We start from the raw sequence: 13,490 nt of genomic DNA on the forward strand, positions 1-13,490 counted from the left end.
TGCTGGGCCAGGCTGGGGTGGGGAGAAGGCCGAAGCTCTGCTCTCAGGTGACACTGGGGTCCCTGAGGTCGCTCAGTTCAGTGCCAGGGTCAAGGAGATAAGGGCCAGACAGCCCAAGAGCTCTGTTAAGGGATGGCTGGAACCTCTGCCTGGGGAACATGGGGGCTTCTGACTGGCTACGGGATCTATGGGATGGGTGGCTGAGAACACTTGAACTGCTGTGAGTCTAGATATTTTCATTTAAGCCAGCTTCCTGATCCCCCAGAGCCAAAGGCCTGGCCATTCCCTGTCCCTCTGAAATGTGACGTCTTGTCAGAGGGACGAGGAGAATGTGGTTGAAGCAGGTGGTTTCCCAGGGCAGAGCCTGTGGGGGTTACTTAGAGAACAGAACACTTCTGGAAACCAGAACCATCTGGGAGGGCTTCCTGGAGGAGGTGGTCTATGAGGGACCAGGAGGGAGCCTAATAGGCCCCGGAGCCCAGCCTGTGCTGGGTGCTTTATTTATTTATTTTTCAATATTTATTTATTTATTTGGCTGTACCGAGTCTTCGTTGCAGCACACAGGATCTTTAGTTGCGGCTCGCATGATATTTAGTTGCGGCATGTGAACCCTTGGTTGCAGCATGTGGGATCTAGTTCCCTGACCAGGGATCGAACCCGGGCCCCCTGCATTGGGAGCTTGGAGTTTCACCCACTGGACCACCAGGGAAGTCCACTGTGCTGGGTGCTTTAGAAACCTCACTGGTTTCTTCTTCTGCAGGGTGGGGATAAGCACAGCCACCACCTGGAAGATGTCGAGGAGAGTGTGTTGTAAAACCCAGCACCTGGACCAGGTGTGTACATAACAAGTCCCTTTTTGCAGATGAGGCCAAAGCATCCCCAGAGGGGTCAAGTGGCTGCCCGTGATCATGCGGCCAGTGAATGGCGGGCCAGGGCTGGACCCATGCTCTGTGCAGTGCTGGTACTGCCTCCCCAGCTGCTGATGCCCCTGTATCCGCAGCGCCCCTTCTTCCCTCCCTGGACGTGGGGTAAAGAGAATGGGTTGTGTGGCCTTGGATCAACTGCTGACCCTCTCCGGGTGTATCACCTGGGGCAAATCAGACCAGTGGCTTTCTGAGAGGGCCTGAGGAGCCCCAGGCCCCCGTACTAGGGCTGCAGGGCCTATTGGAGGGGGAAGGAGGTGAGCATGTGGGCTTTGAGCCCCTACCTTGCTTGGTCCCAAGGGTCTGCTCCTTAATCTGTTTTAACTGTGGCCTCCTGAACTTCCAGGTTCTCTGTAAAGCCTCCTATTTCCCTGAATTTCTAGGATCATATGTACCCCCGCTCCTCTACCCCAGCCATCAGGGCCCCCCTGCCCCCAGGCTAGCCCCCGACCCCAGGACTCAGGCCAGGCCAAGGCCAGCAGAGGCTGGATGGCCTGGGTCTCTGTCCTGGGAGGCTCGAGGGTTTGAAGGGGTGCCAGAGTTGGCTGGCCGGTGTCCAAAGGACCTTAATGGTGTGAGGTGTCTGGGAACTGGTATCTCTTGGGTCCTCCTGCCATCAGGCCTCTGTGCGGGGGTCTGGGATCGGGGCTGCTCTGGGACCAGCAGGCCAGACGCAGGACGGTCTCGCCCTTCCCAGGGCAGAAGCTGGGGGTGCATGTGACGTAACAGGAGAGGCTGAGGCCAGTGGCCCCTGCAGCCTATAACAACACAAGAGCCACCCTGGCTTCATCCTCCTTGGAGGCAGTGGAACATGGTGATTAATACACAATCTCTGAGTCCCATGGATGGGGCTGCAGCTCTGCCTCTGTCCTCATTAGCAGGACACCTTGGACGTGTTGCTTAAACTCCCTGAGACTAGACTTCCTTCTCTGCAAAGCAGAGGCAACAACAGCGCTTGTCTCCTAGGTCTGATGCAAGAAGAAAAGATGATGCCTGCAAAGCACTTAGTTGGCACGTTGTAAGTGCTCAGTCAGCGCTGGCTCGCATTCATACACTCCCTTCCCTCCCTGCATGCATCCCTGGTCCTCAGCACATCCCCTTACTGTGGCTTTTACAAAACGTCCTCGTGACAACGTGTTCACACGTCCACGTTCCCCATAAACCATGCTTTCCTATAAGGCAAATTGGGATCTGGTCTTTCTCTTCTATTCTTGGCCCGGCCCATGGTAGATGCCCAAGAAATGTTTGTTGAATAAATGGGTGATTTATTGTGGCAAGATGCTGAACCCTTCTGTACAATGGTTTCTCCAGTGGGAGTCTTGGCTGATGACGTCTCGTCAGTAACATAGCTGGTGAGAACAGCAGTTGGACAGGTCAGATGTAGATGGAGTGTCAGATGACTTGAGAATCCAAGTTTCTAGCTCTGAGGCTGATTCTCTTTTACTCCACATTGCCTCCACCTGGCTGTGTCTTTAGAGGCAAGTCACTCCCCTTCTCTGGACCTCTCAGTCTCTGTGTGTTCTGTGAGGCCCGCAGACCATGTTTTCTGGAAGGGCCTGCCTAGATGTGGAGTTCAGCATTAGGGGACGCCCCCTAACACATTGCTGTCCCCAAGCCCCTTTCCAGGAATGATTCTCCAGCTCTGGGTAAGCCGGTAGAAGGTGTTGAATCCAGGCTTATTCTCACAGTGGGATGTCGGTGGTTGCCAGGTTGGCTGACATTCAAAGGTATTGAATCTCTGCTTTCTCAGCACGAGGAAGAGCCAATATCAAGAGGATACCCCCAAATTCTCTGCCACTCCCTATTTAATCAAAGGTTTGGATAAAATAAGGATGCTCATGGAGGAGAGTTGGAAGGATACAAAGCACATATTTCTATAGACAGTCCCTTCCCCAACCTACCTGTGAATCAAGCCAAACCCAACCATAGCGATGTTGTGAATCACTTAGTTTAATATTCCACCCTTGCCCCATTTATTAAACTACACTCAGTGGTGGGGGCATTTCTCGCAGTTCTCAGGGCCTGGAAGAGTCAGGCTTCTATTCCTCAACTGGTTTAGTTTTAACTTCTGAGCACCATGATTCACAGAATTGATTACATTTCCTTTTTTTCCTGGGCCACCAGGAAACTCACAGCTAAGTCTGCCAACCAGATAGGACGTCTCTCCCTTTTTCTTTCTTTCCCACTCTTTGACTTCATTTTCTCACTTAAAAAGATCAATCACATCCTGGATGTATTTTGTAAGCTGTCTCAAATCCTTTTTGTTAGGATGTGGGCTATGAATCCATGAAAGAAGTGGAAACGTTGAGTCTTCCTGTGGAGTGGATGCTGGAGGAAGAGGCGTGGAAATGGGGAAGGGAGAGCAGGAAGGCTGCTGATGGGCAGAGGTTCATGGAAAAGCCCAGCCCAGGAAGGGAAGGAGTGCAACCCAGAGGAAAATGATCAAGATAGGGGCCAGGTACTGAGTGAAGGAGGCTCATCAGGGGCCTGGTCTGGGAGCCTTGAATGCCAGGCTACGTTTCTAATTTTTTTTGGCCGCACCGCGTGGCTTATGGGCTTTTAGTTCCCCGACCAGGTATCAAACCCGGCACCCTGGCAGTGAGACCACCGAGTCCTAACCACTGGACTGCCAGGGAATTCCTAAATTTCTATTTTTTGAGGATCCACTCTGCCCCAGGCACTTTACATATGTCCTTAATAATTTCTACATTATTCCAGGCTTTATGAATTAGGAGACTGAGCCTCAGAGAAGGTAAATCATTTGCCCAGGGTCCTGAAATCTAAGAAATGGCAGAGCCCAGACTGGAACCCCAGACAGCAGCCCCCAGCTGTAGGCTTTGCCCACCTTCCTTTATCCTGGGACCATACGCAGCTGTGGAAGGCTTCTCAGGGAATGATGTCATCAGATGTAGGTTTCAAACAGATCACTGCTGCCTGCAGCGTGGAATGCAGTCAGTCTGGGGTCTGGGGGACCAGGAGGCAGCTCAGGTCTCTGCTGAGAGATGATGGTGGCTGGGACCAGGGTAGCAACGGGGATGAGGGTGGGGACAGAGAGGATGGGGTGGGGTCAAGAGAGATTTGGGAGGGAGAGCAGACGGGTCAGGTGGTGTGACTTTCGATGCTGGCGGTGGGGAAGGAGAAGATGTGCTGTGGAGGCAGCTGAGTCGGCCACCTGCGGAGATGGGGCTGATCTTACCTGACCACAGCCCCGCAGGCCTAGACCTTGCCCAGTCCAGCCCCCCTACGCGGTGTCATTAGCTTCGTTGACCTTGCCACGTGGAGCCATAGATGTCCCAGAGCCGAGGAAGGAGTTGGTGATTCCCGAAGGTCCCTGGTGACCTGGGCTGGGGTTTCGGGGCTCTGAGGGGACAGTGTGGATCCAGTTGGGTGACTCATGGCCCCCACCACTTCCTGCCTTTAGAGCCGCTAGCCCCAGGCACTCTGGCCCTGCAGGAATTAGTGGGTATCCTGCCTTCTCACAATGGCTGAGTCAGAGTAATAGGGAGAGAGTAAAGGGACAAATTAAATAGTTAATCCCACTAGGGGATTGTAAGTAAAGAAAAAAGTATGGGAGACCTCTGTAAGTTAACGACCACTCAAGAAAACAGGTTTGCTTACCCACAAAAGCAAGCAAGCTTGCTTAACAGTGAAACGATTCAACAGAAGCACGAGACATGCCCCCAAAACAATAAAACAATGGTGGCATGAGTCCCACCTCCTGCCCAGTGAGCTCAATAAGTTAATGACCCCTAGGACGTGCTCTCTGCACACATAAAAATCAATCATTTACAGTCGCGGCTTGACCACATAGGGACAAGAAAACTCCCTGGCCCAACTTGGAGGAGGAGCTGATGATGGAAGCATGACATCTGCTCAAGAATGAGGAAGAAGGTGGTTATTTCCTCCTCCCCACTTTTCCTTTGATTATAAAACTGTAGCCCACTAACTTCTTGGGGCGTGGCACCCTCTTGCCCATTCGCTTGTCAGCTTCACAAGCGTCCTATTCTAATAAATCACTTCTTATCTATCACTTTGCCTTTCGCTGAATCCTTTCTGCTCTGAGACATAAAGAACCGGGGCTTCTCAAAGCACCCCCAAAATGCCACCTAGTGGTTTCGAGAGCCCTCGGGGCCCTTCCTCCATCCACCTGGGGGTCCAGGATCCTGCTCTGGGTATCAGGGGCACAGAAGGGTGTTGGGGGTGACCTGGGAGGTCCCAGAGGGGTGTGTCCATATAAGAAACTGAGAGGACTCAACAGGTGGTGAGAACTCTGATTTCTAGAACAGCACCTATATACAGAAAGTGCCCAATAGATGTTTTTTCAATGAAGAAATGAAGGGAGGAAGGAAAACCTTGGATCCAGTGACTGCTATGTCATCTCAGGGATGTCATTGCTTTTCTCTGAGCCTTGGCTCACCCAACTGGAAAATGGAGGAGCTGGTCTGATGGTCTCCAGGGACCCTTCCAGCTTGAAGCTGAGGATTCTGGAAAGGAGAGGGAACTGTCCCCGTGGTGCTCAGGGGTGTGGGGCATGGAGAAAGGCCACAGGGCAGGGTGTCTAGGAGCTAAGCTCTGCAGGTCCTCCCTCCCTCCCTCCACTGTTGTCCTAGGAAAGCTCAGGCACAGACTCTGTGTGTGTGTGTTGCGGGGGGGCTCCCCCAGAGTGGAAGAGCCCACAGCTGGTGTCAGCTATCATGCGAACAGCTCAGAGCCCACTCTGACTGGTCATAAGGCCCGAGACAGGCAGGTTCCATGCCCCGATGGTGCCAAGGCTCACCTGGGCCCAGGTAGCTTATCCCCGTGGGCATCATATGACCTCCCCAACCAGAGTTATACCCTCCTTACCCAGCAATTCATAAACAGTCAGTGCTGGGGTCTCTAACTAAAGGCCCAAGGGTCAGGTCTGACTTACAAATGAGTTAGTTTTGCTTGAGCCATAGTGTTCTGCTTTTTAAGAAACATTGAATTTCAATACATTGGGCAAAGCAGGCTCTATTCCCTTTGCCACAGTTGCCACTTGTCCCTATTGTCTTGTACTTGGTAGCTTCACACATGTTATCTGCCTGACCCCTGAAGGCATTTGGAAACTCTGAGCTCGATCAACAGCCCTGCTTTGTGGACAGGGAGACTGGAGCAGGGAGAATGGAATCCTAGATGACCCAGAGGTTGGGAGAGCCCTTGAGATCACAAAGGTCTCATTTTCAGATCTCTGTCCCAGGCTCGTTTCTTTGGAGACCTTCCCTGATCAAAGCAGCACCCCTAGCCTCTCTGTCCCGTACCCTGCTCTGTTTGTCCTCACCACCTCCTGACATCCCCCTCTCTAGCCTCCCAGCTTATTCTCTGTCCCTCTTGCTACTCTGTGTGCCCCATGAGGGCAGGGACTTGGTTTCACTGTTGTATCCCTAGTGCCAGAATAATGCCCGGCGCATGGTAGGTGCTCAAAAAAATTGTTGAAGAATGGGGAAAATGAGGCGCTAGGCATGGTAGCACCAGCCCCAGAACCCCTCCCTGCTACAGTTTCCCTGGGTCGTTCCAGGGACGTCCTGGAGTTGTGCTGGAGTCTCATGGTCACCCAGCAACCCCCAGGCCTCTGCCCCTGCACAGCGCTGTGTTTGGAGGTAAACCCAGCTGTGTCCTACCTGCCAGAAGGGAGAGGGGCCATGATGTCATCTGGCTCCCCCACCCCTCCTCCTCCCAGACCTGACGAATCATGTCTGGAATCCCAAGTTCAAATAGACCACAGCCTGGGTGTGCAGGAGGTACCTTTTGTGGGTTGTGGGCAGGGCAAGGGTCTGGGCAGGTCTTGGTGTCTTAAGTGTTCTCAGAACCAGAAGAAACTAGAGGAAGGGAGCAAATTGCAGAGGGTGGGCAGGGAGACTGGGAGCGGGAAACTCTTATTTTTCTTCCAAGAGAGACTTTATTTTTTTCAAAGGTAAAAATATTTGCTTATAAAAACTGAGCACGAAGAAAAGGTAAAAAGGACATGCTCTTCTTCCTCCCAGGTAGAGGCCTCCACTGTACAAGCCCCTCTAGGGTCAGATGGCCTAGGCTCAAGTCCTGGCGTGACCACTTTCCAGCTACGGATCTTGAGAGGGTCTTTAACTTGTCGGTGCCTCGGTTTCTTCTTGTAAAATGGGGATATTTGTGTTCCTCTCAGCCTCTCTGCCCACTCTCTGCTATTGCCTCCTCCTTTCCTCCAGCTCTGAGTACCTTTCTTTTTAAGACACCATGACCTGCCCAGGCCCCTGCCCTGCCCACGACCCATAAAAGACACATCCTGCACACCCAGGCTGTAGTCCGTTTGAACTTGGGATTCCAGGCTTAATCAGTACCCGTCAACTAGTATTGTCGTGAGGATTAGATAAGTAAATCCACGGAAGGGGCTTAGAACAGTGCTTGGCACACAGTGAGGGCTATGGATGCGTTTGCTAGCATCTCATCATCACCTGTCATCATCATCACCATCATCATCATCACCATTGGCACCACCGTTATCATCATCATCTTTGCAGACAGCTCTTTATGCACCAACCTGCCTTCCTCCCTCTTTCCAATCTGTCCACCCACCCATCCACCCACCCACCCATCCATCCACCCACCCATCCATCCACCCATCCATCCATCCACCCCCTACCCATCCATCCATCCACCCATCTACCCACCCACCCACCCATCCATCCACCCACCCATCCATCCACCCACCCATCCATCTATCCACCCATCCATCCACCCACCCATCCATCCATGCTTCTCTAATGGGAATATCCCCACATGCTCTTCAGGAACCTGTTTTATACACTCCACATTACATTACAGATAAACAAAATGGCTCAGGTCCTGGTTAATGGGGAGGGGTGAGAGTGATGGAAACAAAATCATTGAGCATCCTTGAAGTGCTGTTTTGCTGGGTTCCGTATCCATGTGGCAAACCTAGACTCCGCCTCAGTGCTTTCGGGTGTAATGAACTTTGCAGATCAAGAACACTTGCAATCAGGTATGTTGGCAGTAAGAAGGATCATTCCAGAAAGATCTTCGAAATCAAAAGTAACCAAGTAAAAGTCTGTGCCATTTGTGTGTTTCCCGTCTCCCTAATCAGGCTGGGTATTTCTGGAGGTGGGGACTGTGTCCCCTCATACAGACTCTTCCTGTAAAATGAGGGGACTAGTAATAGTCGCCAGGCTTTCTTCTGGTGAATACTAGGTGCCAGGCACTGTGCTCACCCTCCTACACGTAGCTCATGTAATCTCCACACCAACCCAGTGGAACAGGTACCACGGCTACAACTGCCATCTTCTCCGTGGAGAAACGGAGCCATGGAGAGGTTGAAGAACTTGCCAAGATCACAGGTTCTAAGTGGCAGAGCCGGAACAGTCTGATTGCACCGTGCTTTTATGTGCTAACTGATCCCTTAATGTATGACATAAGATCTGCAAGCCATTTAGCCAGCACAGAGCCCTCAGAAAATGCTGACATCGTTACCGTGTGGATTCAGGCACTGCGAGTCTGAGGATAGAGGTGAAGCTAGAGAAAGGGGGACGGGGGCTGCTGGGGAGCTTGTCTTCTGTTGACAGCTGAGCCCTGCTCCACCAGGGGTTCCCGCTTCCCCATCCCCCAGAGACGCCTTGGGTGCCTCCTCCCTCAGCCTCTTGGATTGACAGGCCCAAGTGAGGAGGGATGGGCATGGAGGTGGGGACCGGGCTCAGGCAGGCTAATCAGGTCATAGTGTGAAATAAAAGGGAGGAGGAAAACACCGAAACTTCATAACTCACGCTCCTTCCTGGAGACGAGGTGCCTAGGAGAGGAGCTAGGAAGCCAGGGCGCACGGAGGCTTGGAGCCTGGAGGACAGGATGGCCCCACAGAGAGCTGTGCAGCTGTCCCTGAAGAAGCCCACCTACGCTGTGTGTGTGGTGGGAATCGAAACATACGTGGATGTTTACAGGTGAGAGCCGAAAGCACCCACCTGGCTGCAAAGGGCTGAGCTGGGCTGGAGGACCCGCGGCAACGGGGTGGGCGCCTGGTGGACGAATGGGGCATATTGGAGGATGCTGACAAGAGGTTGTTTGGACAGCAGAGCAGAGGGACTAGGATATCAGGTCCATCTTGGGGCTCTGGCTCCTGGCACCAGGGTCAAGCCTTTGGCCTCAAGCCCCTGGATGAGTGTTCCAGCTCTGAGCCCTGGGGCCAGACTTTAGGGTCTGGGTTCTGCGTTCTGACATCCCAGTGGAACTTGTGTGGGGCATCAGAATGAGTTGTCGCTCAAGACGGGGGACAGGACTGGCCTCCCCCGATTTTGCCCTCAATTTCTTGCCAATGACCCATCTCTCTGAGGTGGGGAGGGGCAGTGTGTGTGATGCAGCTCGTTCCTAGAAGGCCAGCTGGGGCGACTGGGATCAAGATGGAGTGGTTAGGGAATGATTCAATGTGTTAATGAAAGAAAAGAACTGGGATAAGCCTGGGGCTTATGTTTCAATGTGTTTTTTAATAAAGGAAAAGAGCTTGGAACAAGCCTGGGGCTTGTGTTTGCCAGGAGGATGATGGTGATTATGGCACTGAAAGCACCTCTCAGGGCAGTGGAAGCATTAGCTTCCCCTGTTGGTCCCAATACTTCCTGGCCTGGCTTTACCCAGATGGAGGTCCAGGGACCTGGCCCAGTGTGAGTTTCCCCACCTGGCCATTGAGGGAGTTGGTCTTGGGGGTCTTTGGGGGTCTTTCCAACTCAACACACTCTCTATGAGCTCCATCTCTACTGGATCGGATGGGCAGGGGGCAGGGGGCAGTCAAGGTGGGAGTCTCCCTCCCAGAGTAGGTGGGGGCTGAGGTCTGTTATAAGGTGGGATCTGAGCTGGGCCCAGCTTCACCTGGCCTCAGGGGAGCCTCTGCCCCAGAAGACCTCCCTGCTTCCCTCTCTGGGGCAGTGGCCTGGGACTGGGGAGGGAGAGCCAGGAGCCCTGGGAGGCCAGACCTCGGCTCTAAGTCATGCTGGGGGCCCTGGCATGGGGCTGGTTCTCTTGCATCTGGGTGGCTAACAGAGATCCCATTTTCTGCTGCCCTTTTATCATACGGTTGCCAGACTCGGCAAATGAAAATACAGGGCACCCAGTTAAGTTTACATTTCAGATTTTAAAAAATGCTTTTTTTTAAAGTATATTACATGGAACGTACTTTTTTTTTTTTTTTTAATGCTGTTTAGCTGAAATCCACATTTAGCTAGGCATCCTGTACTTTATCTGGTAACTCCGCGTTAACATCAAAAGTAGGGAAGAGGTCTCTAGTGAGCCCCTATCTTCCCGATTCCGGACCCCTGTTCTCATCCCAGGGGATGGCTATTTCTGGAAGGTAATTTCAGAACCTCAGGCCCTACATGATAGGTTGTGCTGCTGACTGAGGACAGAAGCATTTGACTGGGAGCCAGGAGACTTAGGTTCTGGTTCTGACTCTGCCACTGACTTGCTGTCTGGCGTGGGCCAAGCCGCTGGCCCTCTCTGGGCCCTGGCAGGATGAACTGAGCCCCCTATTCAGTTTAGCGTGGCGGTAAAGCACCCACACTCTGGACTTGGACAGACTCGGGTCCTCATCCTAGATGAGGACCTTGACGTAGAATTGTCAAGACAGGTGGAGGAAGGGGGCCGTGTATTGACAACCTGGGAAGGTTTAAGAGGAGCCTGAAGCTCACTCCAGGGCCTTGGCTGCCTAGGATGAAGGGGCTGTACTTGATGATGAACTTGGGGCTTTCCCACTCCCAGTGCCAGGTGCCTGGCTCCAGCTGAGGCCGAGCAAGGGGCCTCTGTTTGGCCTTGCTGGTAGAAGGCGGAAGCACCCCAGAAGAGGGTCACCTGTGCTGGTCACCTGAGCTGCCCAGACTCCCAACCTTCCAGAGCCAGTGGAGATGGGCATGTGGGAGTCATGGGATGTGATTAATTCCCCCATGTGCTCTCTAGGCTGGTTATTTGGGGGTAATTGTGTGCCCCAGGGGGTCCCAGCCCAAGGAACCTTAGAAATCCCCTGACTCAGCATGCACTGCAGATCCTACACCCTCACCCAAGCGGGCTAGCTCTCCACCGCGACCCCCTGGGTTTGGCCGGATAGCCCTGGCTGTCTCTGTCCTTTTCTTGGAGGTGGTTCCCAGAGGACTTATGCCAAAAAAGAGGGGGTGTGTCATGGGGAATCCATTAGCCGTCCAGCCTGGCGCTCCCTGGCTGCCCAGAGGCCAGAATCAGAGCCCCAGGCTGGAGATCACATGAACATTTATCCTTAGGGATGGAGGAGAAGGCTGGCTGGGTGGGGCTAGGGACAATCTCCTGGATTTTTTCTAAGCCTCCCCCAGCCCTACATAAGCCTCAAAGCCAAATAGACTCTTAGATCCAAGATGACTGGAATTCCAGGAGCACAGGGAATGGGGTCTCCGTAGGGCCTCTCAGATGAGCCAGAGAAAAGACCCAGACCACTTCTCTTTTCTGGGGTTCCCTGTATTTCAAAAACCCAAAATGCCAAAACAGAGTTGTAAAACTTGTGGTCTATATATTCTTTTTTTTAAAAAATGAATTTATTAAAAAAATAATAATTATAAATAAATAAATTTATTTTATTTATTTATTTTTGGCTGTTTTGTGTCTTCGTTGCTGTGTGTGGGCTTTCTCTAGCTGAGGTGAGCAGGGGCTACTCTTCATTGCAGTGCGCGGGCTTCTCACTGCAGTGGCTTCTCTTGTTGTGGAGCACGGGCTCTAGGCTCGTGGGCTTCAGTAGTTGCGGCACACAGGCTCAACAGTTGTGGCTCGCAGGCTCTAGAGCACAGGCTCAGTAGCTGTGGCGCACGGGCTTAGCTGCTCCGCAGCATGTGGGATCTTCCTGGACCAGGGCTCAAACCTGTGTCCCCTGCATTGGCAGGCAGATTCTCAACCACTGCACCACCAGGGTAGTCCTGATCTATATATACTTGATGTTTACATTAAGTAAATTAATGCTTTTAACTTGCGAAGAAGTACAATGAAACATAATTGTGCTCCTCAGGGATAATTACAGGATTGAGGCCAACACTAATTCATGATGAGTGACAGGCTCTGAGCCGGGCTGGGACCTGGATTTAAAGCCACGTGAGGATCTCCTCTCCTACTTGTTCCGTCCTGTTGCTGTATCGCATTCCTTCATTGGAAGTGATGTTAATGTTTAGATTCGAGGGTTCTTGGAGATTATGAGGCCGGGGTCCCCTGTAAGGTCCACGGAGCCAGGAGAGGCCAGGGAGTCACAGGATCTGGATGTGAAATGGGGCAGTGTGAGTTCTTGAAACGTAAAATACTGGCATCAGAGAGGGTACCAGAGGTCAGACGCCCCCTAAGTCTACAGATGTCCCTGCCTCCCTGGTCCTCGTTGCTAACTAACTCCCATTTTGAGACCTGGGAATCCATTCAGTCACTCTTCCCTCCCCTCTTCTGGCCCTATAGCCCCTTCCCTGTCCCCGCTTCTCCTTCCCATCATTTTGGTCTTGGACCTCTCCTCATCCTTGACTGCCTCCTCTTCTCCCTACTGCTCCCATCACTTCCAACTCCACTTCTCTCTCCTCCCCCCAATCCCCGCCTTCCTCTCTTGGTGGCCGGCCCGGGGCCAGGCAGCAGACCCCAAGAGAAGACTTGAGATGCAGGGAATGGAGGGGTGATCGCTCACCCATGATGTAGATGTCTCCTTGACCCCCAAAATGCTTTCCCTGTGATGTGTTGTCCTCTCCTTTGCTATGTCCAGAGAAGCTTCCATTCCCTTTGCTGTGGCTTTTAAGCAGCTGTTCAGCTCTGCCAAGTGGTTCTGATGCTCAAAGACGTATGGGAGGTGGGGGTGAGGCTGGAAGGAACTGGCAAATCCACACCCAGCCAAAGACATCAGCCACCTGGGGATCCCAGGAGGGGGACCTCAGCTGTGGGCCGGGAGCAGTGGGGGCGATTCCAAATGCTGCCACCCAGGGGTGGGTGCCGAGGGAGCTGGGACCTGCCGGAACTTTTCAGGAGCCTGGCCTCGCAGCAGGTACAGACCTGAGTTGGGTCTCCAAATGCACCCTGGGCCCCAGAACAGACAACCCAGTCACTCTGGATTTGAGACCAAGGCCACCTGAAGCCCTGCCAAGCACTTCTCCAGCACACCTTCCCTGCCACGTTTATGACCCTGCCTATACCCCCACCTGGGTCTCCACTGCTGTGCTGGGAGAGTGGGCAAAGGGAAGGCCAGAAATTCCTCAGGAAGATCCTGCAGAGGGTGTGGTCTGAGCCACGCTGCCAGATGTAGTGAAAGGGTGGGCTGGGGCTTCTGGACCTGGACAAGAAGGAAGGCCTGGGCCCCAGAGGAGGAAGCTCCATTGGGATGGGGCCTCTGAGAGTCAGTTCGATGACTGCAGAGAACAAGATGGCTGGTAACCAGTCATAACCACCAGTTAGGGTCAGGCTGGTCCTTGCAGGCTGTGTGACTTTGGCCCAGTTACTTAGCCTCTCTGAGCCTGTTTCCTCCCATGCTAGATGAGGATAATATCACCAGTTAATTGTACCTGTGAATTTGGCCCCCATTTTACAGATGAGAATTGCATAATC

At 52.8% G+C, this 13,490-nt stretch overlaps 1 protein-coding gene across 1 annotated transcript in view; it reads left to right on the forward strand.

Annotated features, from left to right (window-relative positions):
• Nucleotides 1-8,771: 8,771 nt before the first annotated feature.
• The window catches only part of LOC136138301 (protein-arginine deiminase type-1-like), a 30,865-nt gene continuing 26,146 nt past the window's right edge, over nt 8,772-13,490 (forward strand). Inside the window, exon 1 of the mRNA XM_065896964.1 lies at nt 8,772-8,863. Within this exon, the coding sequence (XP_065753036.1) occupies nt 8,772-8,863 (92 nt within the window). The remainder of the gene's footprint in view (nt 8,864-13,490) is intronic.

This window comes from Phocoena phocoena, chromosome 1 (assembly GCF_963924675.1).
Source record: "Phocoena phocoena chromosome 1, mPhoPho1.1, whole genome shotgun sequence".
Lineage (NCBI taxonomy): Eukaryota > Metazoa > Chordata > Mammalia > Artiodactyla > Phocoenidae > Phocoena > Phocoena phocoena.